Source organism: Bufo bufo, chromosome 3 (assembly GCF_905171765.1).
Source record: "Bufo bufo chromosome 3, aBufBuf1.1, whole genome shotgun sequence".
NCBI lineage: Eukaryota > Metazoa > Chordata > Amphibia > Anura > Bufonidae > Bufo > Bufo bufo.
Window position 1 is genome coordinate 383711501 of NC_053391.1, and position 27417 is coordinate 383738917.

General features: G+C 46.1%; 1 protein-coding gene across 2 annotated transcripts in view; it reads left to right on the plus strand.

Moving 5' to 3' along the window:
- The window catches only part of LOC120995486 (ras GTPase-activating protein 4-like), a 236031-nt gene that overhangs the window by 122945 nt on the left and 85669 nt on the right, over nt 1-27417 (plus strand). For both annotated transcript variants that reach the window (XM_040424736.1, XM_040424735.1), the window contains exon 6: nt 26654-26735. In XM_040424736.1, the coding sequence (XP_040280670.1) occupies nt 26654-26735 (82 nt within the window). The remainder of the gene's footprint in view (nt 1-26653; nt 26736-27417) is intronic.

The following is a 27417-nucleotide window of genomic DNA, read 5'->3' on the forward strand; positions in this document are numbered from 1 at the left end:
GGGAAAGCGCAGATGTGAAAGTCCTTTGGCTGTGTCTGGTTTGCATTCACTTGAATTGAGATGAACTGCAGTGGTGCTGTTTTATGGTGGGGTGAGGGGTGGGGCAGGGGTTAAAAAATTTTTTTTATAATCTCAGAGTCCCTTTAAGAACATAAGAACAATTTAGACCATGGTCAACATTTTCCATATTAAATATACCCTTTATAAACTGTGTTTGAAAAATATATTTTATCTTGTGGGTCAGAGGCATACGCAGGATTTTCTCAAGGGAGGGTATGTTAAAAAATAGCTTTGGCCAGATGCAAACGGCATGTACTTCCCCATTCTCTTAGGCCCTACTACAGCAGGCAAAGGATGTGCCTGCTGGTGATCGGGGAGAAGGGTTTTCTAGCCTCATCTTCCTTTCTTCCCAAACACCAGCATGCTCATCCTTGCTCAGCAAAGTCTGGTGTACTGTACCACCTGCCCTGCCTGCATAGAGCCAATGTGCAGGGAGAGAACATGTGCCAACAGTAGTAGTAGTCAGCAAGTGTTTTCTCTTAGTTCAAAAATAGGCAGAGCAATACTGTATGTAAGTAGAGCATGTGGCTGTCATTTTTTTGTGAGAAAGGCGCTGATCAGTAGAGTCACAGCGCATAGTACAGCCTTTAAATTATATAATTACAATTAAATACCACCGTGCAGCAGACAAACAGTACCTCCAAAGTATGGCCACACATTGTCACCACAAAGTGACTTATTTTACCACCACACTGTTCCTGGATAAACAGTAAACAAAGACTAATTACTAGCAAACCATTTCTACACAGGCGCTATGCAGACAGTATAAATTAATACAGTACAAATAAATCCTGTGACTCTCTCTTCTGATTGGAGTTATTCACGTTTTCTTTTCTTCTCCACCAAGCCCAGACTTCCATGACCACGCATCACCACCCTTACACAGACATCCCATTTTAACAGCACCACCACTATAAAAAAAACTGCCATGCCCATTTTAAAATAGGAATCCGAAGTGGGCTTTGGTAATGGCTGGTACCTCGATACCAAAGCCCACTTCGGATTACTATTTTAAAAAGTTTTTGAACGATTCGCTCAAGCCTACACCCCGCGCGATAAAATGCCTTTATAGTGCCTTTAAAAAAGTACCCCTTAAAAATGAAAATAACATTCCTGTAGCAGCAGCTATGCTTCAGGGACAGGGAAGCTCTTACTCGTGTTAGGTTCCCAGCCAATCAACAATGATGGCATAGCGACGCCCACCATCAGCACTTGGTTAAGATTGAGATTGTGATGATATTCATATTCCTTTCTTTGCCCCGGCTACCAGGAATTTTGGTGCAGGCGATCAGTGTGTCTCACACAAGTCACTCTGCTCTGGTTTCAATGGAGAGTGCTCCACAATTAAAAGAGGCACAAGGGAGCAGTTTTGGCCCCTTCCCCACATCTGGAGTATGTGTACATTAGATGTCAAGTCCTCAAAGATGTCGCCCACTCAGGGGTTCCGCGGGCACCATAGCCGATAGGTGACTGCTGTATACAGGCAGCAACAGGTGGACCAGACCAGCGTCGCATAGAACGGTATTAGAGAAAGGAGTGAAAAGATGATTTTTATTTTAAGCTATTGCTGGGCTTGTCCAAGATTTTTAATTATATCAAATTAAGTTTTTTCTTTCGGAAAGCTATAGGCGTATACTTGATTATTATTACAGGGTTTGTGCTAACTTTTAAACTTATGCCCCATCCGTAGGATAGGGATAAGTATCTGAACTCTGGGACCCGCAACAATCAGGAGAACAGAACGGAGAAGCAGTCAAGCACAACCTCTTTAACTGCTTAAGGGTGCATTCACATGACAGTATGTATTTTGAGGTTTGCAAATGCGGATCCACAAAAAATATGGATGACATCCGTGTTTCATCCGGGTTTTTTTTGCGAATCCATTATAACAATGCCTATTCCTTTATGCAAAATGGACAAGAATAGAAAACGTTCTATCATTTTTGTGGAACTTCGGAACGGACATACGGAGTGCTGTCCGCATTTTCTGCGGACCCATTGAAATGAATGGATCTGCATCTAATCTGCCAAAAATGTGGATCGGATGTGGACCAAAAATACGGCTGTGTGAATGGGGCCTAACAACCACCCACTGGGCTCCAGCGCTAAGAACCTGCTGTTAGTAACAGCCATTTCACAGTGGGGGTCTGAGGAAGTGACGATCCCAGCTGTTAATTCTTTAATAATAGATGGTCCATGCTGTGACATTATCAAAGGGGACTTCCCCCTGGATCAGGTCACTGGTCCCCCAGTGACTTGATCGGAAACTAGGGGAGAAATCTGCCGTGAGGACCTATGAAGGCCCCTAGGACTGTTCACTCCATGTTCTCTCCACTGTTGCCCTAACAGAAGCCTGTGTAATACTGACGCAGAGCATTATGTATTAGCATATAGAAGTAATATTAGTGTAATATAAAGTTGTAAAATAATAATTTCATAAAGGGATTGAAAACTTGTTATAAATGTAATATGTATGTGTATATGTATATGTATATATATATGTATATGTATATATATATATATATATATATATATATATATATATATATATATATACACATTAGTATTTTTTTTATTTTTTTACACAGTGAGAGGTTTGGTCTGGGAAAACAGGTATTTTCCTCCCAGCATGTGCTGCTGGGCTGATTTACAGCCAGGTGAGGTCAAATACCGGACTGGATTTTGAATGCCGGTCCGGGTTTTGGCAGCACCTGGCTGTCCTTAAATAGGCATCTGGGCTCAGAAGCCATGTCTCTGTGTTGGGATTTGGGAGCCTTGTGTCTAGATCAAGGCTTGCTACCTGTTTGGGGTGAAAACAGGTTGGTGCTGCTATGAGCAAGGACTCTTTGAGGCAGAATTGCCGCATAGTGTGAATTACTACCAACACTGCAAGGTGACTTTTTGTTTGAATATGTCTGCTTGTTTTGTCACTTGCCTAAAGGGTGAATAAAACACTGAACTGTTTCATCCAAACAACTTGTTGTTGCCTCTATACTGCGTCAGCTAATCCTGTTTACCAGAGTGAGTCCCCACAATTGGTGGAGGATGCGGGCAGGAGCAGTGAGGCTGGCGTGAGCGCACATATTTTTGGTTTCTGCATTTTTCAGGCACGGTTGTATGTCGTACATTAAACCAGCTGTATTACAACCAGTGCCCAATGACAAAATGGAGGCTGTTGTGAAGGCCCTCATGGAGGCTAATCTGCAGCAGCGAGAGACAAACCTGCAGCAACGCGAGGCTAATAAGTAGCTGCAGGAGACTAACCAGTTGCTGCTACAACATGTGATGGCTTTGCAGACAGCAGGAGCAACCCCGAGCATCCACGATGCCCAGAAAGCAGCCCATGCCATGATTCCTAAGATGACCACCCGCAGACGACATCAAAACCTACCTGGAGATGTACGAGAAAGTGGCCATCAGGGAAAAGCTAGCCCGTTACCAGTGGGCTAAGGTTGTCGCTCCATTCCTGGCATCCGATTCCAAGCGGGTGCATTTCGACTTGCCGGACGATCAAGCGGCCAACTACCAAAAACTAAAGGGTGAGATTTTGACAAGACTGGGAGTGAATGTGTTGGTCCGGGCCCAGCGGGTACAACCTGAGACCTAAGGGTCAGCGGTAGGGGTGACTGGCACTTCAGTGGAAGAGGGGAAGACAACCCCGCTAAAAGTGTGATGGTCGGAGACGTGGAGGACTTGCCGCCGGGTCCTGAATTGGCAGACCTCAAAGACTCCGGGGATAATTTTGGTACCGCCCAATGTCAGGACCCAACCCTATCCCACGCCTGGGAAAATGTGTAAATAGTAGATGGTTAACCACAACAACCTGGGGCAGAGTCAGTGTTTCCCCGTTTTGTGGCTCATCAGGATATGTTGTATTGGGTAAACCAACTACGGGGTGAGCCTATTGAACAGTTGGTGATCCCCAAGTCTAATCGCAAGCTTGTGTTAGATCTAGCCCACCAACACGTTCTCGGGGGTCACCTGGGGCTCTAGAAAACTCAGGAACGTATTCTACAGCGGTTTTACTGGCTCAGCATATTCAAAGAAGTGGAAGAGTTTTGTAAGTCATGCCCGACCTGCCAGATAACTAGCCCCCAGCCACATTTCCGTAGTCCCCTAGTACCTCTCTCCCGATTATCGAAGTACTGTTTGACCAAATAGCTATGGATCTCATAGGCCCAGAACCGAAGTCCGCCAGAGGGAATCAACACATCTTAGTCATTCTAGACTACGCCACTCGGTACCCGGAGGCGGTGCCACTGCGACATACCTCAGCCAAACTCATAGCTAAGGAGTTAATGGAGATGTTTTCCCGAGTAGGACTACCTAAAGAGGTTCTGACCGACCAAGGGACCCCTTTTATGTCCAAGGTGATGACGGTACTCTGTAAGTTGCTGCACATAAAACAACTACGGACGTCCGTTTACCATCCGCAAACGGACGGTCTGGTAGAACGGTTTAACCAAACATAAACAAATATGTTTAAAAGGGTAGTGTCTAAAGATTGGAAGGACTGGTACCTCCTTCTGCCCTATCTCATGTTCGCAGTGCGAGAGGTACCCCAGGCCTCTACTGGGTTCTCGCCCTTCGAACTGCTATATGGCAGACAGCCTCGCGGTCTCTTGGACATGGCCAAAGAGGCGTGGGAACAACAACCCACTCCACATAAAAGTGTAATTGAGTACGTTACATAGATGCAAGATCGGATAGAGACAGTGTTGCCTCTTGTTAGGGAGCATATGGAGGCAGCTCAGCGAGCCCAGAGTCGGGTCTATAATCGACAGGCTTGGGTCCGGATCTTTAGCCCAGGTGATTGGGTTTTGGTTCTGGTGTTCCTGGCTAGGTGGCAGGGGCCCTACGAGGTACTCAAGAAAATTGGAGATGTAAACTACAAGGTACACCAGCCAGGGCGGCGAAAGCCGGAGCAGGTTTACCATGTGAATTTACTCAAACCGTGGAAAGATAGGGAAACCTGTACAGAAGACAGCCCGTGGCCGGGTTTTCTAGGAGAAGAGGTATCGTCCCCTCTATCTGATGCAAGAGAGGCGGCTGCCACAGTAAAATTTGCTGACCGCCTCTCCTCTAAACAGACTCAGGAGGACAGGGAGTTTGTTAGTCGGAACGTGTTCTCAGACCTCCCTGGACGCACTTCCATAATCCAGCATGACATTGTCACTGAGCCTCAGGCAAAAGTCTGATTAAAACCACATGGGTACCCGAGGCTCGGCGACAAGCCATATCGGAGGAGGTGCAGCTAGATGTTATTGAGGAGTCAAAAAGTGAGTGGGCCAGTCCTATAGTATTGATACCCAAGCTGGACGGGACGTTGCGGTTTTGTAACGAATTTCGAAAACTTAACTAGTTTTCCAAATTCGATGCCTATCCCATGCCCCGGGTGGATGAGCTCATCGAGAGGTTAGGACAAGCCCGGTATTTTTCTGTTTTGGACCTCATGAAAGGGTACTGGCAGGTGCCCTTAACGGAGGCTGCCAAAGAGAAAACTGCCTTTATCATGCCTGAGGGGCTGTATCAATATAAGGTCTTACCCTTTGGTCTGCATGGCACCCCCGCCACATTTCAGCGTCTAATGGACATTATGCTTCGTCCACATCGTCGGTACGCTTCGGCTTACCTGGTACAATATTCTCATTCATAGTACCGACTGGGAAAGTCACCTACCCAAAGTGCAGGCTGTAGTGGACTCCCTTCGGAAAGCTGGCCTAACCGCTAACCCCAAAAAAATGTGTGGGGTTATAAGAGAATACCTGGGGTAGGGGTGGGCGATGTGGCCTAAAATCTATATTGCGATATTATTTTAAGCATGTGCAATATGCGATATATATCACAATATATTGTTTTCTATATTTGGGGGGGTGTTTAAATTTTTTTTTTTTTTTTACTTTTTATTTAATAACTATTAGCCTCCTTAAGGGCTAGAACCCTTGTCATATTCACCCTAATAGAGCTCTATTAGGGTGAATAGGACTTTACACTCTCCCTGCTGCCCTGTGCTTTGTGCACACAACAGCAGGGAGCTGACCATGGCAGCCAGCCTCTCATGTCCCCCCCAGCCACTCATGTGCCCCCCAGCCTCTGATCAGCCCCCCAGCCTCTCATGTGCCCCCCAGCCTCTGATCAGCCCCCAGCCTCTCATGTGCCCCCCAGCCCCTGATCCGCCACCCAGCCTCTCATGTGCCCCCCAGCCTCTCCCTCTTATCAGCCTCCTCTGGTAACTCAAACCCACCCCAGTATTAATCATTGGTGGCAGTGGCCACAGGGTCCCCCTCCCCCCCCCCCATCACTGGTGGCAGTGGGCAGTTCCAATCGGAGTCCCAGCAGTGTAATGCTGGGGCTCCGATCGGTTACCATGGCAGCCAGGACGCTACTGAAGTCCCGGCTGCCATGGTATGTTAGTGAGCAGCATTATACTCACGTGCGCCGTGGCCGCCGGGCGCTCCTTCTTCTCATAGGTCTGTGCGGCGCATTGCTAATGCTATAAGCATTAGCAATGCGCCGCACAGACAGAAGAAGGAGCGCCCGGCGGCCACGGCGCACGTGAGTATAATGCCACCAATGCAGAGACTGAAGAACATTCCCGGCACCCGACCTCTCACAGGACGCTGTGATCCGCGCGATTAACCCCTCAACTGAGGGGTTAATTGCGGCGGATCGCAGCGTGCAGTCATAGGGGCCGGGATATGGCCGGCACATGAACGCTATCTTGGTATTCAGGCATTCATTGGTGGCGCAGTGGCCACAGTCCCTCCCCTCCTCCTCCTACTCTGTTCTTATTAGTGGCCAGCGGCAGCCGCGCACAGTGGGGAGGGACTCCCTCCTTCTCCACTGTGCCGGCTCAGGAGAACATGGTGCGCGCCGAGAGCGCGATCATTCACTACCGCTCCGTGGTCATATCGCGGTCCGGCGATATAGGCGATATGCACAAAATCCATATCGTGGCACAAATTTATATCGCATATCGCCTATATTGCGCACCCCTAACCTGGGGTATGTCATTGGGTGCGGAGTCATCAAACCCCAAGTGAACAAAATAGAGGCGATATTGAATTGGCCCCGACCTGTCACCACTAGGCAAATAAAGTCATTCTTGGGAATGGTGGGCTATTACATGAGGTTTGTTCCCCACTTTGCTACTCTAGCCGTGCCCTTGACAGGACTCTTGAAAGGACACAAGTCAATGATTGTTCGCTGGGATGATCGGGTGGAAGAGGCTTTCTCCGCTTTGAAGTCGGCCCTGTGCGGGTCCCAGGTTTTGGTGACGCCCAACTTCAAAAGAGAGTTTATAGTACAGACTGATGCCTACGAAGTTGGCCTCGGTGCTGTACTGTCTTAGGAAGTCAATGGGGAGGAGCATCCCGTTGTCTTCCTCAGCCGTAAGCTCACCCCAGCCGAGACCCGGTATAGTATAGTGGATAGAGAGTGGCTATCAAGTGGGCACTAGAATCTCTCCGCTATTTTTTTTTGGGGGGGGGGGGAGAAAATTCCGCCTGGTGACTGACCACTCCCCTCTCAAGTGGATGAGCCAGGCCAAGGACAGAAATGCCCGGGTCACCCGATGGTTTCTCTCCCTACAAAACTTTAAGTTTTCGGTGGAACACAGGGCAGGCCGGTTACAAGGAAACGCGCATGCCCTGTCCCGGGTACACTGTCTGGCGTGTGTTCACTCCCTCAGGGTTGAACAAAGGGGGGGGGGGGGGGGTATGTGACACAGTGAGTGGTTTGGTCTGGGAAAACAGGTATTTTCCTCCCAGCATGTGCTGCTGGGCTGATTTACAGCCAGGTGAGGTCAAGTACCGGACCGGATTTTGAATGCCATGCCTCTGTGTTGGGATCTGGGAGCCTTGTGTCTGGATGAAGGCTTGCTACCTGTTTGGTGTGAAAACAGGTTGGTGCTGCTATGAGCAAGGACTCTTTGAGGCAGAATTGCCGCATGGTGTGAATTACCACCAACACCACAAGGTGACTTTTTGTTTGAATATGTTTTGTCACTTGCCTAAAGTGTGAATAAAACACTGAACTATTTCATCCAAAGAACTTGTTGTTGCCTCAATACTGCGTCCGCTAATCCTGTCTACCAGAGCGAGTCGCCACAATATATATGTATTTAATTTTTTTTTTATTGCACTTCCCAAAAATATTAAAGAGTAACTAAACTTTTTATTAACTTTTTGGTAAAGTATCCTAAATGCCCTAATAGTACTTATTATTATTATTATTATTATTATTATTTTAATTCTTTATTTAAATGTATTCACAGATACAATTAAAGGTTACAACATGTTAATCTTCAGGTAACAGGATAGATGTGTTGGCGCTGGCCAACGGTAAGTCATAAACAAAGCATTTACATCCTGTCATCAAAGTCTAAATATATTCAAGGTATGAAAACCGTCTGACTAAAGGACTTGTATGAGAAAGAAGTGAAGCCACTCTGTGAGCGGCTTGAGACATTAGAACTTAATCCAACTCAAATAAAAGGAAGAATAAGGGAAGGGGGGGAATCACAGTATAGACTAAACAAACCAAGGGGAATAACAAGACTAACACACAAAAGGAAAGGTAGGCCACATAAGGTAGGGGAAGACAGCAATAGGATGGAGCAAGTAACAGGAGTAGAGACAACCTCTTCAGGTCAATAAGCATTGGTATTCCGAGGAGTCCTGGAAGGCAAACCAAGAAGTCCAGGCAGTAACAAAAGCCTTATGATTATTCTTCATAAACATCGTTAGTTCCTCCATTGTCTGGATCTCTTCCACTTTCTGAACCCAAAGCTCAGTGGATGGTGTAACGGGTGATTTCCATTTCGCTGGGATGCAGGACCTGGCTGCAATAACCAAGTGGCGCAAGCAGGACTGGCGGAGCAAACTCAAAGGTAAGGCTACTTTCACTCTAGCGGCAGGACGGATCTGACAGGCTGTTCACCCTGTCGGATCCGTCCTGCTGCTATTTCGCCGTGCCACCGGACTGCCGTTCCGTCCCCATTGACTATAATGGGGACGGGGGGCGGAGCTCCGGCGCAGCATGGCAGTGCACGGCGAGAGGCCGCTGGACTAGAAGTACTGCATGTCCGACTTTTTAGTCCGTCGGCCTCTCACTGCGCACTGCCATGATGCGCCGGAGCTCCGCCCCCGTCTCATTATAGTCAATGGGGACGGAGCGGCAGTCCGGCGGCATGGCAAAATAGCGGCAGGACGGATCTGACAGGGTGAACAGCCTGTCGGATCCGTCCTGCCGCTAGTGTGAAAGTACCCTAAGTCCGAAAGAAATAAAAAAAAACCTGGCGGATTTGGTACGGAAAAAGAAAAAATAGTCGCCAAGGTCTTATGAACTGATTCCCAGAATCGTTTGATCTTGTCACATTGCCAGAAAATATGAAGCAACTAGCCTTGAGATGCTTCACAACGCCGGCATAATGGGGATGTCGTCGGAAACATTTTCTGAAGACGGGTCGGAACATAATACCATCTCGATAGTATTTTGTAGCTGGCCTCTTGATACTTTCTGGCAATGGAGGATTTATGAGCCAATTGGAACAGTTTTGACCATTGGTCTCAGGAGATATCAACTTGCAAATCTTGAATCCACTTGTCGATATAAGGAGGGCGGAAGTCTGCATCAGGTAATACTAACGCTTTATAGAATTCCGAAAGAGAATGACGGTATACTCCTTTTTCAAATGGCGTAAGGGACCTATCAAGGCATGGGGAGGAGGGGATAGAGGAAAGGAAATTATGTAGTTGCCTGGATCTCCATGGCCCAAGGGCACAGGGGTCAGACAACCCCAACAGTTCAGCATATGTGAACCACCGTCCGGAGGTTCTAAAGAAGGGTGCTCGACACCTACCACTCAATCGCCACTGTATGAAGGGGCCCCCAGAACAACCTGCTGGGAAGTCTGGGTGTCCCAGGATAGGAAACATTGGGGAAGGTGTTGGGGAGATCATGGGGACGTGTTGATATTTGTGGAATTGAAGTAAGGTTGGCCCAATGATAGGGTGAGTGGAAAGTGTAGTAGGGGTTTTTCTCCCAGTCCACGGCAGGAGAGCCAGAGGGGTCTGGGAAGAGAGTTGTTCAGTGGAGACCCATTGTTTAAATGGAGCATGTCGGCACCAGTCTACCACCCGTTGGAGCATAGAAGCAACGTAATATTTCCATAGATCAGGTATCCCTAATCCTACCTTGTCCCTTGGAACATGGAGCAGGGATCTGGTCAGTCTCGGGTTCCTCCTAGCCCAAATGAATTTGAAAAGGTTACGATGTACAGTATCAAAGAAACTAGCTGGGACGTGAATGGGGAGAGTCTGAAAGAGGTATAACAGACGCGGAAGAACATTCATTTTGAAGATGGCACAACGACCAAACCAGGTATATAGACCCTTGGACCATCTCTTAAGGTCTCCCCTGATCCGACTCAAAAGAGGGGTGTAATTCCTGCAGTATATCTCCCTCAGATCTCTAGGAATCATCGTACCCAGGTATTTAATGGCGCCCGCCGTCCATTTAAATCGGAAAGAAGTCGCTAGGTAAGTTTCAAGGAAGTTTGGCAAGGATATGTTAAGAGCCTCAATTTTCTGGAAGTTAATTTTCAGGTTGGATAGGTTGTGGAACGCCTTAAATTCAGCTATTAGGTTAGGGAAGGTGATCCGAGGTTTAGTAATCATGAACATCAAGTCGTCCATATAGGCCGCTATCTTGAACTCCTGGTTACCTACTACCAGACCCGAAATGTCAGGGTTTTTCCTGTTCGTCCTAAGTAGGGGTTCTAGAGTAAGGACGAAAATCAAGGGTGAGAAAGGGCACCCTTGGCAGGTTTCATTCCTGATATCGAAGGAGGACGAGAGCACACCATTAACCTTTGTGGCTGCCAAGGGCGAGGAATAAAGGGAGCGGATCCATTTCAACATCGGACCCTCAATGCCCACATGATTCAACACTGCAAATAACCAAGGCCATCCCACTCTGTCAAAAGCCTTTTCGGCATCGGTGGATAGAAGACAGAGGGAAGAGCGTTGTATCCTGGCATGATGAATCAAGTTCAACACTTTGGTGGTATTGTCTCTTGCCTCCCTCGAAGGAACGAAACCTACCTGATCAGTGTGTATGAGATCAGGCAGGAACGGGACTAAACGTGTGGCCAGTACCTTCGCAAATAACTTAAGATCAACATTAAGCAATGAGATGGGGCGGTAACTAGCGCAGGCTGCATGGCCCTTACCCTCCTTGTGAATTACTGTAATGTGTGCATGTGACATATCTTTGGGGAGGTAGTTTTCTGAATCTACCTTATTCAAGGCATTGGTAAGTGGGGTCTGGAGAAGGGGGAGATATCTCTTATAATATGAAGCTGGTAGGCCATCTGGGCCTGGAGCTTTACTGGGCTGCATTGACTTTAGTGCCTCTCTAAGTTCTTCAGTAGTAATCAGTCCGCCTAGGCCCTCAAGGGCCTCTCTCGGGTAGACCCGACCTGGTCAGGTATGTGCGCATAGATAGGTCTAGAGATAAGCCAATTTGGTTGGGGTGTGGGAGACTGTATAGATTCTGGTAGAAGTGGGCGAAGGCCTCTGTTATGGAATCGGGATTATTCATAACGTGGCCTCGTGGGGGAGCAATTCGGGGGACATAATTCCTCACTCTGTTCCTAAATGCCCTAATAGTACTTTTTGTAATATACTTATACCCCCTCTTATGCTCACCTTTCTCTGTGGGCTTAAAATCCACTTTTCTGTACACTACATTCTCATTGGTGTACGGAGTACAGAGTATACAGTTTATGAATGGGGCCGCAGCACACGAAGTACGAGCAGGAGCACACAAAAATTAACTGTTTTGGCACCGTTTTTATTTTTTGTTATTTACAACATTCATCTGACAGGTTAGATCATGTGGTATTTTTATAGAGCAGGTTGTTACGGACACGAACAAATATGACAAAAATTTTTTTTTTTTAGTGTCTCCACATTCTGAAAGCCGTATTTTTTTTTTTTTTGGGCGACTTTCTATTGTAGGGGCAATTTTTTTTGGGGATGAGATGACGGTTTGATTGGTACTATTATAGGGTGCATATGACTTTTTGATCGCTTGCTATTACACTTTTTGTGATTTAAAGTGACAAAAAATAGCTTTTTTGACACCGTTTTTATTTTATGTTTTTTACGGTATTCACCTGAGAGGTTAGGTCATGTGATATTTTTATAGAGCAGGTTATTACGGATGTGGCGATACATAATATGTCTACTTTTTTTATTTATGTAAGTTTTACACAATTACTGGTATATCATTTTTGAAACAAAAAAATCATGTTTTAGTGTCTCCATAGTCTGAGAGCCATATTTTTTTCAGTTTTTGGCGATTGTCTTAGGCTACTTTCACACTAGCGTTCGGGGCTCCGCTTGTGAGCTCCGTTTGAAAGGGCTCACAAGCGGGCCCGAACGCATCCGTCCAGCCCTAATGCATTCTGAGTGGATGCGGATCCGCTCAGAATGCATCAGTCTGGCAGCGTTCAGGCTCCGCTCCGCTCAGCAGGTGGACACCTGAACGCAGCTTGCAGCGTTCGGGTGTCCGCCTGGCCGTGCGGAGGCAAACGGATCTGTCCAGACTTACAATGTAAGTCAATGGGGACGGATCCGTTTGAAGATGACACAGTATGGCTCAATTTTCAAACGGATCCGTCCCCCATTGACTTTCAATGTAAAGTCAAAACGGATCCGTTTGCATTATCATGAACAAAAAAAAAAAAATTTTTTTTTTTTTTTTTTTTTGTTCATGGTAATGCAAACGGATCCGTTCTGAACAGATCTAAGCCTTTGCATTATAGGTAAGGATCCGTCTGTGCAGATACCAGACGGATCCGCACCTAACGCAGGTGTGAAAGTAGCCTTAGCTAGGTTATCATTTTTGCTCGATGAGATGACTGTTTTATTGGCGCTAATTTGGGGTGCATATGACTTTTTGATCGTTTGCTATTACACTTTTTGTGATGTAAGGTGAAAAAAAAATTGTTTATTTAGCACATTTTTTATTTTATTTATTTGACGGTGTTCACCTGAGGGGTTAGGTCATGTGATAGTTTTATAGAGCCGGTCGATACAGATGCGGCGATACCTAATATCTCTATTTTTTTTACTTTTTTGGGGGGAAAACTTTCTTTTTTTTTTTTTTGCTTTATTTTTTGTCCCACTCTGGGACTTCAACTTTTGGGGGTCTGATCCCCTTTACAATGCATGACAATACTTCTGTATTGTCATGCATTGGCTGTTAGTGTATTACACACTGTAATACACTTACAGCCTGCTTGCCTGTGAGATCCAGGGAGCTGGATCTCACAGGCTCTCCCGGAAGGCAGCGACGATGCCTAAGGAAGGCATCGTGCTGCCTTACATGCCATCGGGTCCCCGTCACAGCAGCACGGGGACACGATGGACACCCTACACACTTCTGAAGCCTGCGCGGCATTGGTGATTTCATACAGCAGGGGTCCAGCTATCAGTGACTGCCAGACCCTTGCCGCGAAGCGGGCGGGCGCAGCTCCTGCACCCGCCCGATCAGTGTGCCGTACATGTACGGCGCAGGTCGTTAAGGGGTTAAAGTAATAATGAGACGTTCTTCAGGTGACACACTCCGCCGCATGTTGGTGTCCTGGAAAGTCAAGGCAGGCCATAACTCTCCCAACAGCCGATCAAAGGTAGCCCCCGACGTGGCAATAATTAAAGAACTTCACAGGGTGCGCACGGAGGTCAGAGTACAAACCAACAAATTGCCCTTTGCTGGCCCTCTGCAAAACAATAGGATGCACCCACATGCGCTTCCTCCGCGGTTCCTCCTCTATCATTTCTGGCCGCTCTCCAAAACAGCGGAAGACCGCGGGGACCTGATGGCTGCTTACTTCCTGCACGGACATCGCACGTGCCGCGGTCAGCGCTGACCGTGGCTGTGCAGGGGTTAATGCGCCGGCATCGGTGATTTCACCGATGATTGCGCATGCAGCAGGAGTCCGGCTATCAGTGACTGCCGGACCCCTGCCGCTGATCAGGCCGGCGCAGCTCCTGCACCCGCCCGAAGTACATTCACTTCTCTGGTCCTTAAGTCACGGCCAGAGATGACGTACATGTACTTCATGGGTCCTAAGGGGTTAAAGGGGTTATCCCATGATTAATGTAAAAAATTAAAATCAGAGATCATATAGCACATGACAATCTCTTTCTAACAAAGCTTGAACCAGCCCTGTACCTCACATGGATCCAGAGATCTGCCTATTCATTGCGCCGCTAGATTTATATCAAGCTGACAGCTCAAGGGGAGTGTCTTTTTTCTGCATCTAAGGGGGCGTGTCCATGCTCTCCCTATCACAGCTCAGGAGGCAGTTGAAGGATGAAACTGAGCATGTGCGGCCTTCTCAGTGAGCCGGACAAAGAAATAAGGAAAAAAAACAGCAGGTGGCGCTATACAGATATATTTTATTGAATAACTCTAATACATTTTTAATTACATGAAATTACAAAAGTATTCAGATACAAGTGCTGGTTTAAAAACTGTAGAATATTTTTTTTGTGTGACAACCCCTTTAAGGCCTTTTCAGGCCTGGTCATTAGGGCATAATGTGCATCCCCTTTAATGTAAATCAGTTGCATTGTGCTGATTTATCTTCTCTCCTCAATATTATATTTACTATAAACCAAAAGTATTGCAGACACCAAGCCTAAGTGGTCGTAGGTCTAGGCAGATGGATTACTAGGTTTGGCAGATAGGGTTTAGCAGGATTGGCCATTTTGAAGTGAAATATCTGTTTTGCAAGTTGTTCATTAAATACATTAATTTTCTTGATCATTGAGTGGGTTTGCAATAGAACAAAAAATGCTACTCCAAACTGAAATATACATTAACTAATTTAGAAAATACATGTGGCTAAAGCAAAATGGCATAATACTTCTGAGGGGGAATTTATTAGCATGAGGCAAGTTATTACAGCCGCTGGCTGCTCTACCAAGCAGGAAGCATACATAGTTTATTATCTCAATACGTAATTTTTAGTCATAGAGGAAAAAAATGATTTGCTATAAGATAATTTCATGCTAACATTTTCGCCCTACTACATTAAATTCAGTAAGTAGCACTTAAAGGAGTGAGTCATGTAACAACCAGCAAATTGTGATGTTTAGGCAGAGCTCTTCTTGCATCCATAAAGGGCTGGGAGCCATGCTGTATGTAAAATACACTCACCTAAAGAATTATTAGGAACACCATACTAATACGGTGTTGGACCCCCTTTTGCCCTCAGAACTGCCTTAATTCTACGTGGCATTGATTCAACAAGGTGCTGATAGCATTCTTTAGAAATGTTGGCCCATATTGATAGGATAGCATCTTGCAGTTGATCCAGGGCATGAAGCTTTCATTCCACCACATCCCAAAGATGTTCTATTGGGTTGAGATCTGGTGACTGTGGGGGCCATTTTAGTACAGTGAACTCATTGTCATGTTCAAGAAACCAATTTGAAATGATTCGAGCTTTGTGACATGGTGCATTATCCTGCTGGAAGTAGCATCAGAGGATGGGTACATGGTGGTCATGAAGGGATGGACATGGTCAGAAACAATGCTAAGGTAGCCCGTGGCATTTAAACGATGCCCAATTGGCCCTAATGGGCCCAAAGTGTGCCCAGAAAACATCCCCCACACCATTACACCACCACCATTAGCCTGCACAGTGGTAACCAGGCATGATGGATACATGTTCTCATTCTGTTTACTCCAAATTCGGACTCTACCATTTGAATGTCTCAACAGAAATCGAGACTCATCAGACCAGGCAACATTTTTCCAGTCTTCAACAGTCCAATTTTGGTGAGCTCGTTCAAATTGTAGCCTCTTTTTCCTATTTGTAGTGGAGATGAGTGGTACCCGGTGGGGTCTTCTGCTGTTGTAGCCCATCCGCCTCAAGGTTGTGCGTGTTGTGGCTTCACAAATGCTTTGCTGCATACCTCGGTTGTAACGAGTGGTTATTTCAGTCAACGTTGCTCTTCTATCAGCTTGAATCAGTCGGCCCATTCTCCTCTGACCTCTAGCATCCACAAGGCATTTACGCCCACAGGACTGCCGCATACTGGATGTTTTTCCCTTTTCACACCATTCTTTGTAAACCCTAGAAATGGTTGTGCGTGAAAATCCCAGTAACTGAGCAGATTGTGAAATACTCAGACCGGCCCGTCTGGCACCAACAACCATGCCACGCTCAAAATTGCTTAAATCTCCTTTCTTTCCCATTCTGACATTCAGTTTGGAGTTCAGGAGATTGTCTTGACCAGGACCACACCCCTAAATGCATTGAAGCAACTGCCATGTGATTGGTTGACTAGATAATTGCATTAATGAGAAATAGAACCGGTGTTCCTTATAATTCTTTAGGTGAGTGTATATCGTGCCACATGTGAGGACCCTATACCCACTTGCAATCTATGACGCTTGTATGGGATCTTTCTGTGACATTGGGAACAGTGGATGTGTTGTTTCCTTTGTGACCTAGAAAATAAGATTATATCATTTTGCGAAGCACTCCCAAGGGAGCATTTAATTAATCAGGCCATCATTGCACGGAGGTCACCTTAGACGAAATGTCAGGGAACACAATGAAGACAAGTCAGATCAGACCTTTAATACCATTTAATACCCCAGCGAATTACATCAACGTTTATTTTCTTAAAAGCTATCAGATGTTACTGTTACACAATTTCCATTATGTTGTAACTATTTAGTTGCATACTGATGTGTAGAATGATTTTCCTTATGGCTGGTGGGGCTGGTACATGCCAGGCCATTCTGATAAACTAATGGGGTCATTTATCAAACTGGTGGAAAGTAGAACTGGCTTAGGGTACTTTCACATTCCGCTATTCCACTTTCACTTTCACTTCCGCTATTTCGCCGGACCGCCGCTCCGTCCCCATTGACTATAATGGGGACGGGGGCAGAGCTCCGGCGGTGCACGGCGAAAGCCGCCGGACTAAAAAGTCCTGCATGTCCGACTTTTTAGTCCGGCAGCTTTCGCCATGCACCGCCGTGCTGCGCCGGAGCTCCGCCCCCGTCCCCATTATAGTCAATGGGTACGGAGTGGCGGTCCGGCGGCACGGCAAAATAGCGGAAGGACGGATCCGACATGGTGAACAGCATGTCGGATCCGTCCTGCCGCAAGTGTGAAAGTACCCTTAGTTGCCCATAGCAACCAGATTCCACCTTTCATTTTTGACAGCTCCTTTGAAAAATGAAAGGTGGAACCTGATTGGTTGCTATGGGCAACTAAGCCAGCTCTACTTCACACCAGTTTGATAAATGACCCCATACATTTGCAGAACATTACTTAAAGCCTAACTGGCTTGCTTGGACTGAATCTAGAGGTAAAATAGTATTTTACATTAATTAATTATATTTAGTTGCAAACTCCATCTCATTAAAACTCATTAGGCTACTTTCACACCTGCATTTAGGTGCTGATCCGTCTGGTATCTGCACAGACGGATCCGCACCTATAATGCAAACGCTTGTATCCATTCAGAACGGATCCGTTTGCATTACCATGAACAAAAAATAAATAAATGGATCCGTTTTAACTTACATTGAAAGTCAATGGGAGGCGGATCCGTTTTCAATTGCACCATATTGTGTCAGTAAAAATGGATCCGTCCCCATTGACTTACATTGTAAGTCAGGATGGATCTGTTTGGCTCCGCATCGTCAGGCGGACATCAAAACGCTGCAAGCAGCGTTTTGGTGTCCGCCTCCAGAGCGGAATGGAGGCTGAACGGAGGCAAACTGATGCATTCTTAACGGATCCTTATGCAGTACGCAGCCCTGCAGGGTGAGCGAATGTGAGGTCACAGAGGTAATAAATTAATTAATAAACCGAGGGTTGCTCTTGGTACTCACAGTTTTTGTATACCCTGGGCAGGCGTACAGCAGTGATGGAGAGGCTGGCACATGGATCCTCTGGGGCACTCTCTTTGTATAGGGACCAGGCCAGTTGGTAGGTGAGGTGCCCTGGGTGTTGCAGGTTTAATGTGCCGGTGGCAAGATCCCTTTAAGTTCGTGACGCCAGTGCCGGTAACGGTGGCACACCGCTTTCTTGTAGTAATAATTGAGGAACACACGTTGCAGTGAACCAAAACTTCCTTTTACTGAACAATTCAACTATTTACAGTCTTTGGTCAGTTCCACGTGTAAAAGGTGGTGACAGGCATGCTTTACATCAAATGGCAGGCAATGTTCTTTGCAAGATACTCAGAGGGTTAGACACTTACAGATCAGGCTGCACTTTTCCTCAGGATCCTGTCTGTCTTTCTCCAAGGCCTGTATGCCCTATTGCTGGCTTTATCCTTGGTTAGGGAAAACTTCCTATCGTATATGTCTCCTTGCTTTAAATATATCCTTCTGCCCTTCAGCTCTCTGTTTGGCTGGAATAAACTTGGCTCTGCACTGTACTTTTATAGGAACTTAGTTTCTCAGGAGGCTGCTTCTTCTCCTGGTGGCAAGCTAGGAGCCTGGGCTATCTAGCTGCATGTCAGAAACTGCTTCTTAGCTCTTTTCTGGATGAAGTCACTCTTGGCTCCTGACTACACACCTTCTCTCTGGTCTGGACCTGGCTATTTATACTAGGGGGTTCCCTAGCTCCCTCTACTGTCTAGGAGGAGGAACTACACCCCTAACAGGCCTGGTACACAGGAGATAACATAAATAACATGACAATTCACATTAAAATGCAATATAAAATACAATGACCATGTTCCACAAGAGGTGGAGAAAAACGTGACCCAATTGACCCTTGAGTAGTGCCCACATTTGCAGAGTGGGACACTACATACCCCGTTGCTTTGAAGTTGCCCGTCCTCGGCGCAACACAAGGGGCCCGCCCAGCTGGAAACTGTAACCTGAAAGACAAAAATGCAAAGCAGGCACATACATCTACATTTGCAATGAAAATATCAGGCAGCTCCGCTGGCAAATGAACAAGTGCAGTGAAAAGGTGCATTGTTCTCTTCACTCAGAATAGTATAGGGTACAGCGTATCAGGAATAACCAGGATAGTCCATAATAATAAAATACAATAGTCCCATAAAACAGCATCTCAGAGGCCCACATGCATTATGGTCATTTCTGGGCACAGTTCTTGAATTAAGATTGCACATAAAAAGTCACAACACAGAACTCTACATTTCAGGGATATTTTCCCTTGGCAAGTCCTGGTAGATAAAAGTTGTGCTGTAATATCCCTGATCAACTTGAAAAGGGGGTTAAAAAGGGTAAAGGTGCAAAACAACAGAAAAAGCAGGCACAACTTGGATTTGGCACTTTAAAATAGGCAGGATGTCCTGGTAAACAGTATGGCAGTAGAGCACTTGGTATACTCAGTGGGTTTTTTCAACTACCACTGGGCTGTGGGTAACTGGCAGCAACTCTTCTGGCCAAAACATAGGACTCCTGTCCTGAAACAGTTAAATTCACTGTATATGGGTCCATCAGCAAAAACATGGCCTAGCAGGCTACTTACAGGTATGTATCCAGTTCATACTGGTCATCAGATGTGGTACATCCTGGCTCTGCTCTGAGTCTTGGCCTGGAACGGGGATCCATGCATGGCTGGGCCCACAAAATAGTATTGGCCGGAAATTGCAGAATAAATGGGCCTGTCACTGGTATAGGCTCCGCAAGCCTGGGGGTTGATGCTGCTGGAATAACAAAGTTTCTCAGGTACAGCAACAGTGGGCACAGCGATGGAGGTCGCCGAGCTGGTGGCAACAGGAATTTTTACTGCAGGCTCGGGGACATCAGAGTCCTTTGGGGGATCACTATGGTCTGGTGGTATCGGTACCACTCTGGACGCGACAAGTTGGCGCAGGCCATGAAGGTGGATCTCTAACCTGGCAATCTGATCCTCCAGTCTCTCGGACGATGCTCCGCTGCAGGTATCCGGCACAATTGGGGCCGGTGAAGGAACCCCTCTCTTGGTACGTGTTCCACAGGTCCCTCTTGTTCGCATCCCGGACTGGTGGGCTCTTCAGGTTCTTCCCAGTCCTCTGGTCCCGGCTTGGGACGGGCTACTGCCGTGGCGTACGGCCCTCTCAGGCCCTCAGCGGGGGTGAACTCCACCTCTTCTCCTTCGCGGAGGTTGTGCAGATGCTCCGGCAGGTAGCTGCGCTTTACAGACCTCATGTTTACAAAGAGGTCTCGGCCTGTGGAGTGGTCTTTAATAAATCCGAACCCCCGACTCTTGTCGAATGCCACCACTACCCCCATTCTTCCTTCCAGGCGGGGTTGAGTGTTCGCGTCACGCTCGTAGACAGTTTTTGCCAGTTCCTCGAAATATATTTTTTGTCGGGTAGTCTTTTGTATTGCCGCGGCGTGTATCTTGACTATCAGTAAAGACCATTGTGCACTGGGCCTGGGCAAATCCCTTCCACGAGCCAAGGCACGGCTCGGGCTGCGACCTCGGTGGAAAGCAGGATGGCCTCTCCGGTCCCGGAGTATAGGCCGGTGGTGCTTCTTCCTCCTCGAACATTGCAGGCTCTGCAGTCCTGGCGGTAGGTAAAGCCATTAGATTAGAGCAATCCTCTCTCTCCAACATGCTCAATCCTTCTCAGGTCGACGACAGGGCGGCTCTCAGTATTTCGCCCAAGACCTCCCACTGCTCCGGGAGGCCGCTCCCTAGGTACTCCAACATGGGGAAGGTAGAGTCCATCTTGGCAGACATGTAAATAAGCTGATAAGGCGGTGGCGCTAACATACAGTCCTTCTGCTTTTTCAGCAGAAGGCGCCAAATTCTTCCCACCAATACAGAGATGGCGCAGCAATAATTCAGTCAGCTTAGGCGGCCATCTTGAAGCACAACGCTGTCAGTTCACTGACAGAAAGCGGTGGCTCGGCAAACAGTCCACAATGCACAGTTTCACACCGCAATTTTTCACAGTTCTTTGGCCCAACTTTTTCAAATAAACGGATAGGGCATTTATCACTTTATAGGTAATAATGGCACACAGTTTAAATTCCACTATGGCGTAGGAATAATCCGTATCCTGTTTGTGGCGCCAAAATATGCAGTACGCAGCCCTGCAGGGTGAGCGAATGTGAGGTCACAGGGGTAGTTAATAAAACAAGGGTTGCTCTTGGTACTCAGTATTTGTATACCCTGGGCAGGAGTACAGCAGTGATTAAGAGGCTGGCACATGGATCCTCTGGGGCACTCTCTGTGTATAGGGACCAGGCCAGGTGGTAGGTGAGGTGCCCTGGGTGTTGCAGGTTTAATGTGCCGGTGGCAAGATCCCTTTAAGTTCGTGACGCCAGTGTCGGTAACGGTGGCACACCGATTTCTTGTAGTAATAATTGAGGAACACACGTTGCAGTGAACCAAAACTTCCTTTTACTAAACAATTCAACTATTTACAGTCTTTGGTCAGCTCCACGTGTAAAAGGTGGTGAAAGGCAGGCTTTACATCAAATGGCAGGCAATGTTCTTTGCAAGATACTCAGAGGGTTAAACACTTACAGATCAGGCTGCACTTTTCCTCAGGATACTGTCTGTCTTTCTCCAAGGCCCGTATGCCCTATTGCTGGCTTTATCCTTGGTTAGGGAAAACTTTCTCTCGTATATGTCTCCTTGCTTTAAATATATCCTACTGCCCTTCAGCTCTCTGTTTGGCTGGAATAAACTTGGCTCTGCACTGTACTTTTATAGGAACTTAGTTTCTCAGGAGGCTGCTTCTTCTCCTGGTGGCAAGCTAGGAGCCTGGGCTATCTAGCTGCATGTCAGAAACTGCTTCTCAGTTCTTTTCTGGCTGAAGTCACTCTTGGCTCCTGACTACACACCTTCTCTCTGGTCTGGACCTAGCTCCCTCTACTGTCTAGGAGGAGGAACTACACCCCTAACAGGCCTGGTACACAGGAGATAACATAATTAACATGACAATTCACATTAAAATGCAATATAAAATACAATGACCATGTTCCACAAGAGGTGGAGAACAACATGACCCAATTGACCCTTGAGTAGTGCCCACATTTGCAGAGTGGGACACTACACTTATCCATTCAGAATGCATTGGGGCTGAACTGATCAGTTTTGGGCCGCTTGTGAGAGCCTTGAAACGGATCTCACAGGCGGACCCAGAAACGGCAGTGTGAAAGTAGCCTTATGTGTAAGACATATAAGGTATTAAAGATTGCTGCTTGGCCCTATACTGTATTTTAGTTTTTATTTTAACTAGCACCTAAAATGTTAAAGGTCTTGATGACCTATCCTAAGGATGTTTGTTGGAGTCCGACACCCAGCACCCCTGGAAATTAGCTGTTTGAAGAGGCCACTGAACTTCAGTGATCACCGTGGCCTCTTTCTAGGCCGGTGACATCACATTCATTGGCCACATGGGCCATATGCATCTCTGTTCCATTCAAGTAAATGGGCTTGTGCTTCAATGCTGAGGATAGCTGCTATACAATGCATGGCACTGTGCCTGGCATGGTGTGAGGAGGCCTCTTCAAACATCTGATCTGTTCGGGTGCCAGGAGTCGGATGAGGCTAGGTCATCAAATTGTACTTCCGGAAAACCCCTTTTATGTAAAGGGGATCTGTTAACCACTCCAAAACTAACATAACAGCTGTATAGGTGAAATTCAGAACATCATTCTCCAGCTGTAAACCGGTACATGGTTTGTGCACTGAAGCACTCACTCTAGCCAATGCCCACCTATTCTCTTTGAGGACTATTTGCCAACATAGTAACTTTATATGAGAGTGTGGAGCAGGGATTATACTCATATAGCATATAGCATGTAAGGCCATAGGTTGATACAGAGATCTCTCACATTATCTGGTTATACCTAGGACTGTGTCAACAACAAGGGGACATCCTCTGCGTCTAGAGGAAAGATAGAAGAGGATTCTTTACGGTAAGAGCAGTGAGACTATGGAACTCTCTGCCTGAGGAGGTGGTGATGGTGAGTTCACTAAAAGAGTTCAAGAGGGGGAACTTACTAGAGGCCGATATTACACTAGACGAAATTCAAATGGCAATAAAGGAGCTTCCAGCTGGCAAAGCGCCTGGCCCGGACGGAATTCCGGTAGAAGTGTACACAAAATATGCTGATGTATTGGGGCCCGAACTTCTTAAACTATATTTAGCTTCTCAGCAAAGACATCGGCTACTAGAATCTATGTATGATGCTACTATAGTGGTGATCCTGAAGCCAGATAAAGACCCTCTGGAGTGTGGATCTTATAGACCGATCTCGCTCCTGAACCTAGATTATAAAATACTCACAAGACTACTGGCTACAAGATTAAAGAAGGTAATCACCACTATAGTTCATAAAGATCAGTCAGGATTTATACCGGGTAGGTCGACATCTGATAACATTAGGAGAGCGCAGGCCATCGTGCAGATAGGTGTGGCAAGGGATAAGCACTGGGCTCTGGCTTCGCTGGACACAGCCAAAGCTTTTGATTCAGTGGAGTGGGTATACGTAATAGAAGTGCTGCAGAGTTTTGGATTTGGCCCTAAGTTCGTCAAGTGGGTGGAGATACTATACCAACTTCCCAAAGCTAACATACTGGTGAACGGGACGCTCTCAGAATCCTTCAAACTTCATAGAGGCATTAGGCAAGGATGCCCCCTGTCGCCGCTCTTGTTCGCCATAGCGATAGAACATCTTGCCCTAAGAATCAGGCAGGACCAGGTCTTTAAAGGGGTGTGCATGGGAGACAGAACAGATAAAGTGGGATTATACGCGGATGATCTCCTTCTTTTTATGGATGAACCTGACACTATGCTCCCCAGAGCGATTGACATACATAATAGAAAGGTTTGGGGAATACTCGGGTTTGCACATAAATTGGATGAAATCAGCAATTATGCCCCTATGGACACATTTGTGGCCCTCGCATTACTGTAACTTGCCGGTAGTAGACCACTTCAAGTATCTGGGAATTGTGATCACCAGGGACCCACAATTGGCGTATTCATTAAATATAGCACCCCTGGAACCCCTGTTCGTCGATAAATTCCGAATATGGAAGACCCTACCGTTATCAACCATGGGGAGATTAAATCTGGTCAAAATGATCCTCTTACCCAAAGGGCTATACCTCCTAGCGCATGCATGCACACCGGTATCACAGGGATTCTTTGGTCGCATCCATTCACTGGTAGCTAATTTCATTTGGGGGGAGTCTAGACGGAAACTTTCCCTTAATGTTCTGCAGAGATCCAAGCTAGAGGGCGGTGCCGCCCTGCCTGATTTCTTCCTATACTATTTAGCTGGTCAGCTGATATTCTTAACCCCCTGGATTCTAACGTCAGAATTGCCAAATGCGGAATATTGTCTCAGGGAATATTTAAGCATGTCCTCCCTGTGGCCAGTGCTGGAAGGATCACGTTCTGTTCCTATGCGCTTGCTCCCTATACACAAATTGGCTCACCAGGTATGAAGTGCTGCCAAGATGCAATCATTTAAGGATCTCCTGGATGATATACCGATATGGGATAACCCTATGTTTGCCCATCTGAAAGAATTGGAGGGAGTGAATCTGTGGAAGGCCCACGGGGTCCTTACCCTGAGAGACCTATATGTTGGGGGCACTCTATGCTCCTTTTTGCAGATGCAGGAGAAATTTGAACTACCTCGCAACTTTTTTTCTTTAGGTATCTGCAACTGAGGCACGCGTTAGGGTCTCTCCATCAATCAATAACAGGCTGATTCAGCTGTTTATTCTGCACAGAAGTTACCTAACGCCCACTAGACTACACAAAATGGGCAGGATATCACACAATAATGCCATAGGTGCTCGCAGGATGGTGCTGACTTCTGGCACCTCATGTGGGATTGCATGTACTTAAAAGGCTTCTGGAATGCAGTAATAGAGGTGCTGACAACCATGGTTCCCACTGCAGTGCCGTTATGCCCCAAAATTTGTGTTCTGGGGATATTAGATGAAGAGGTTTGGGGGCATCACCACAGGGTATTCTTGAGTGAGACTTTATTCTTTGCTAGAAAAGCCATTGCTCTGAGGTGGATGGCTGATAGAGCACCCACACTAGGTCAATGAAAATCATTGGTCAATCACGCTGTAAGTATGGAAAAAATAGTATTTATTCACAGAAAATGTCCACAAAAGTTTCACAAGGTATGGGGAGAGTGGTGCTCATCTCCTTTGACATTGCACAGTGCATGTATGTATTCGGTGGCTGATATCGTCCATATGCCTGCTGTATGATAATATGTGGATTTCGGGCTCTAGATTATTGTCTCAATACTCCCGCTGTTTCCTTATGTCTGATCGAGAAAAGATTCCTCTTTAGACCTGATGCAAGATTCTTGAGTTATATTATGATGTCAATGTATCCCTTGCGTGGGATTTACCCCTGCTTTGTCCTGATGTAACATGCCTTACTTGTTAAACTTCAATAAAACGAGTTTAAAAAAAAGAGTTCAAGAGGGGCCTGGATGTATTTCTGGAGTGTAATAATATTACAGGTTATAGTTTACTAGAACTCTGGAAATGGATTGTTGATCTGGGGAATTATTGTGATTACCAGATTGAAATCAGGAAGGATTTTCTCAAGGTTGAGGAAAATTGGTTATTGCCTCATAGGGAATTTAGACCTTGTGTCAGCATTGCAGGATAATAGCTGAGAAGGATAGATGCATGTCATTCTACCTTAAACCCTCTCATATTCTATGTAATTATGACTGCATAAATTGGCACGAGTTATAATGGTGGAGCAGAAGATTACACAGAAATGAAAGTCTGTTCCTGACATGTGAAACTGGTTGTTTCCCAGCCTCTGCATTCAGATAAATGGAACAGACACCGACATTTCTGCAACAGATCTGTCACATGTGAATTTACCCTAAGCTTAATCCTTGAAAAGGTGCAGGCCTCATGCACACGACCGTTGTGTGTTTTGCGGTCTGCAAAACACAGATAGCGTCCGTGTGCGTGCCACAGTTTGCGGAACGGCACGGACAGCCTTTAATATGACTGCCTATTCTTGTCCCCAAAGCGCAAACAAGAATAGGGAAGTTTTTTTTGTTTTTTTTTGCGGGGCTACGGAACGGAGCAACGGATGCGGACAGCACATGGAGTGCTGTCTGCAGTTTTGGCGACTCGGATGCGGACCAAAACAACGGCCGTGTGCATGAGGCCTTATAGGAAAGTAAAAGGACTGTAAACTGCAGCTTATGCTCTCAGGAAAATACAAAAAGTAGGTTTTAATCATTTTGAATGGGGCAGATGAGACATTACTCTTGTACTAATAAAATGTATTTGTGTGACTGTTCTGCCAACAAACTTTTGCATAGTTATATCCAGCATTATTACTTAGTTTTTTGTAACCCACCATCCGTAAGAGCAGCCTTCATACTATTCATACATTAAAGGCAGTGTTCATGTTTTATCACTACAGGAATTTACTGATGCTATGTATTTCCAAAAACCATAATTTAGGCAAACAGTATTCTCAATAGCTTCATCAAAAAAATTCTGGAATGGCAATGTGCATGTTGTTAATAAACACTCATTTTTTTATTTGCCTTGCAGAGATTTAGCAAGAAAAGATCGCAATGGAGCTTCAGATCCCTTTGTCAGAGTGCAGTACAACGGCAAAGTACAAGACAGCATGGTACATTGCACACGCTTATTTGTTGTGTTTGTATCTGCTCTTTTGGCCAGGCTACTAACCCACATAACATCACAGAAATTGGGAAAATTGAATGGTTATTCCCATCTGGACATTTATAACATATCCTCCATGACATATTCTATTGAATTCTATGTGAATGTGGAGGTAGCCAAACATGCACTCTCCATTCACTTATAATGAGAGATCAAAAATGATGAGATTAAGGGCACTTGGATATGTACAAAACTCCCATAGAAGAGAATGGAGAGAGCACAACCACCTTTTCATTCAGCGTGGCTCAACTTATATCCTGTGGATATGCCATAAATGTCTAGATGGGAATAACTTCCTAAGGAAAGGTGGGTATAAAATATCCTGCTTTGAAGTAGCCTAAAACTGACCTACCGTTCCGTCTGTTCCTCTCCCATGCAGACCTGCTGCTATATGTAAGCAACAACTCATACATCCAGTGTGCAATAATATGATTTCAAATACCATATTATCCAGAGGACCAGACTTTGACACTATAATTGGTTGCAAGCATCCAGCAGAAGGCAACCCTATTTGAAGCTGACTTTAGAGCCAATTACTAGGCTCATTTCTCATGGATTGATCCACACTTGATTTGACCACATTGATAATATCTCCTGGGTGTGCAATAGTAACAAAAAGGTGCTAAATG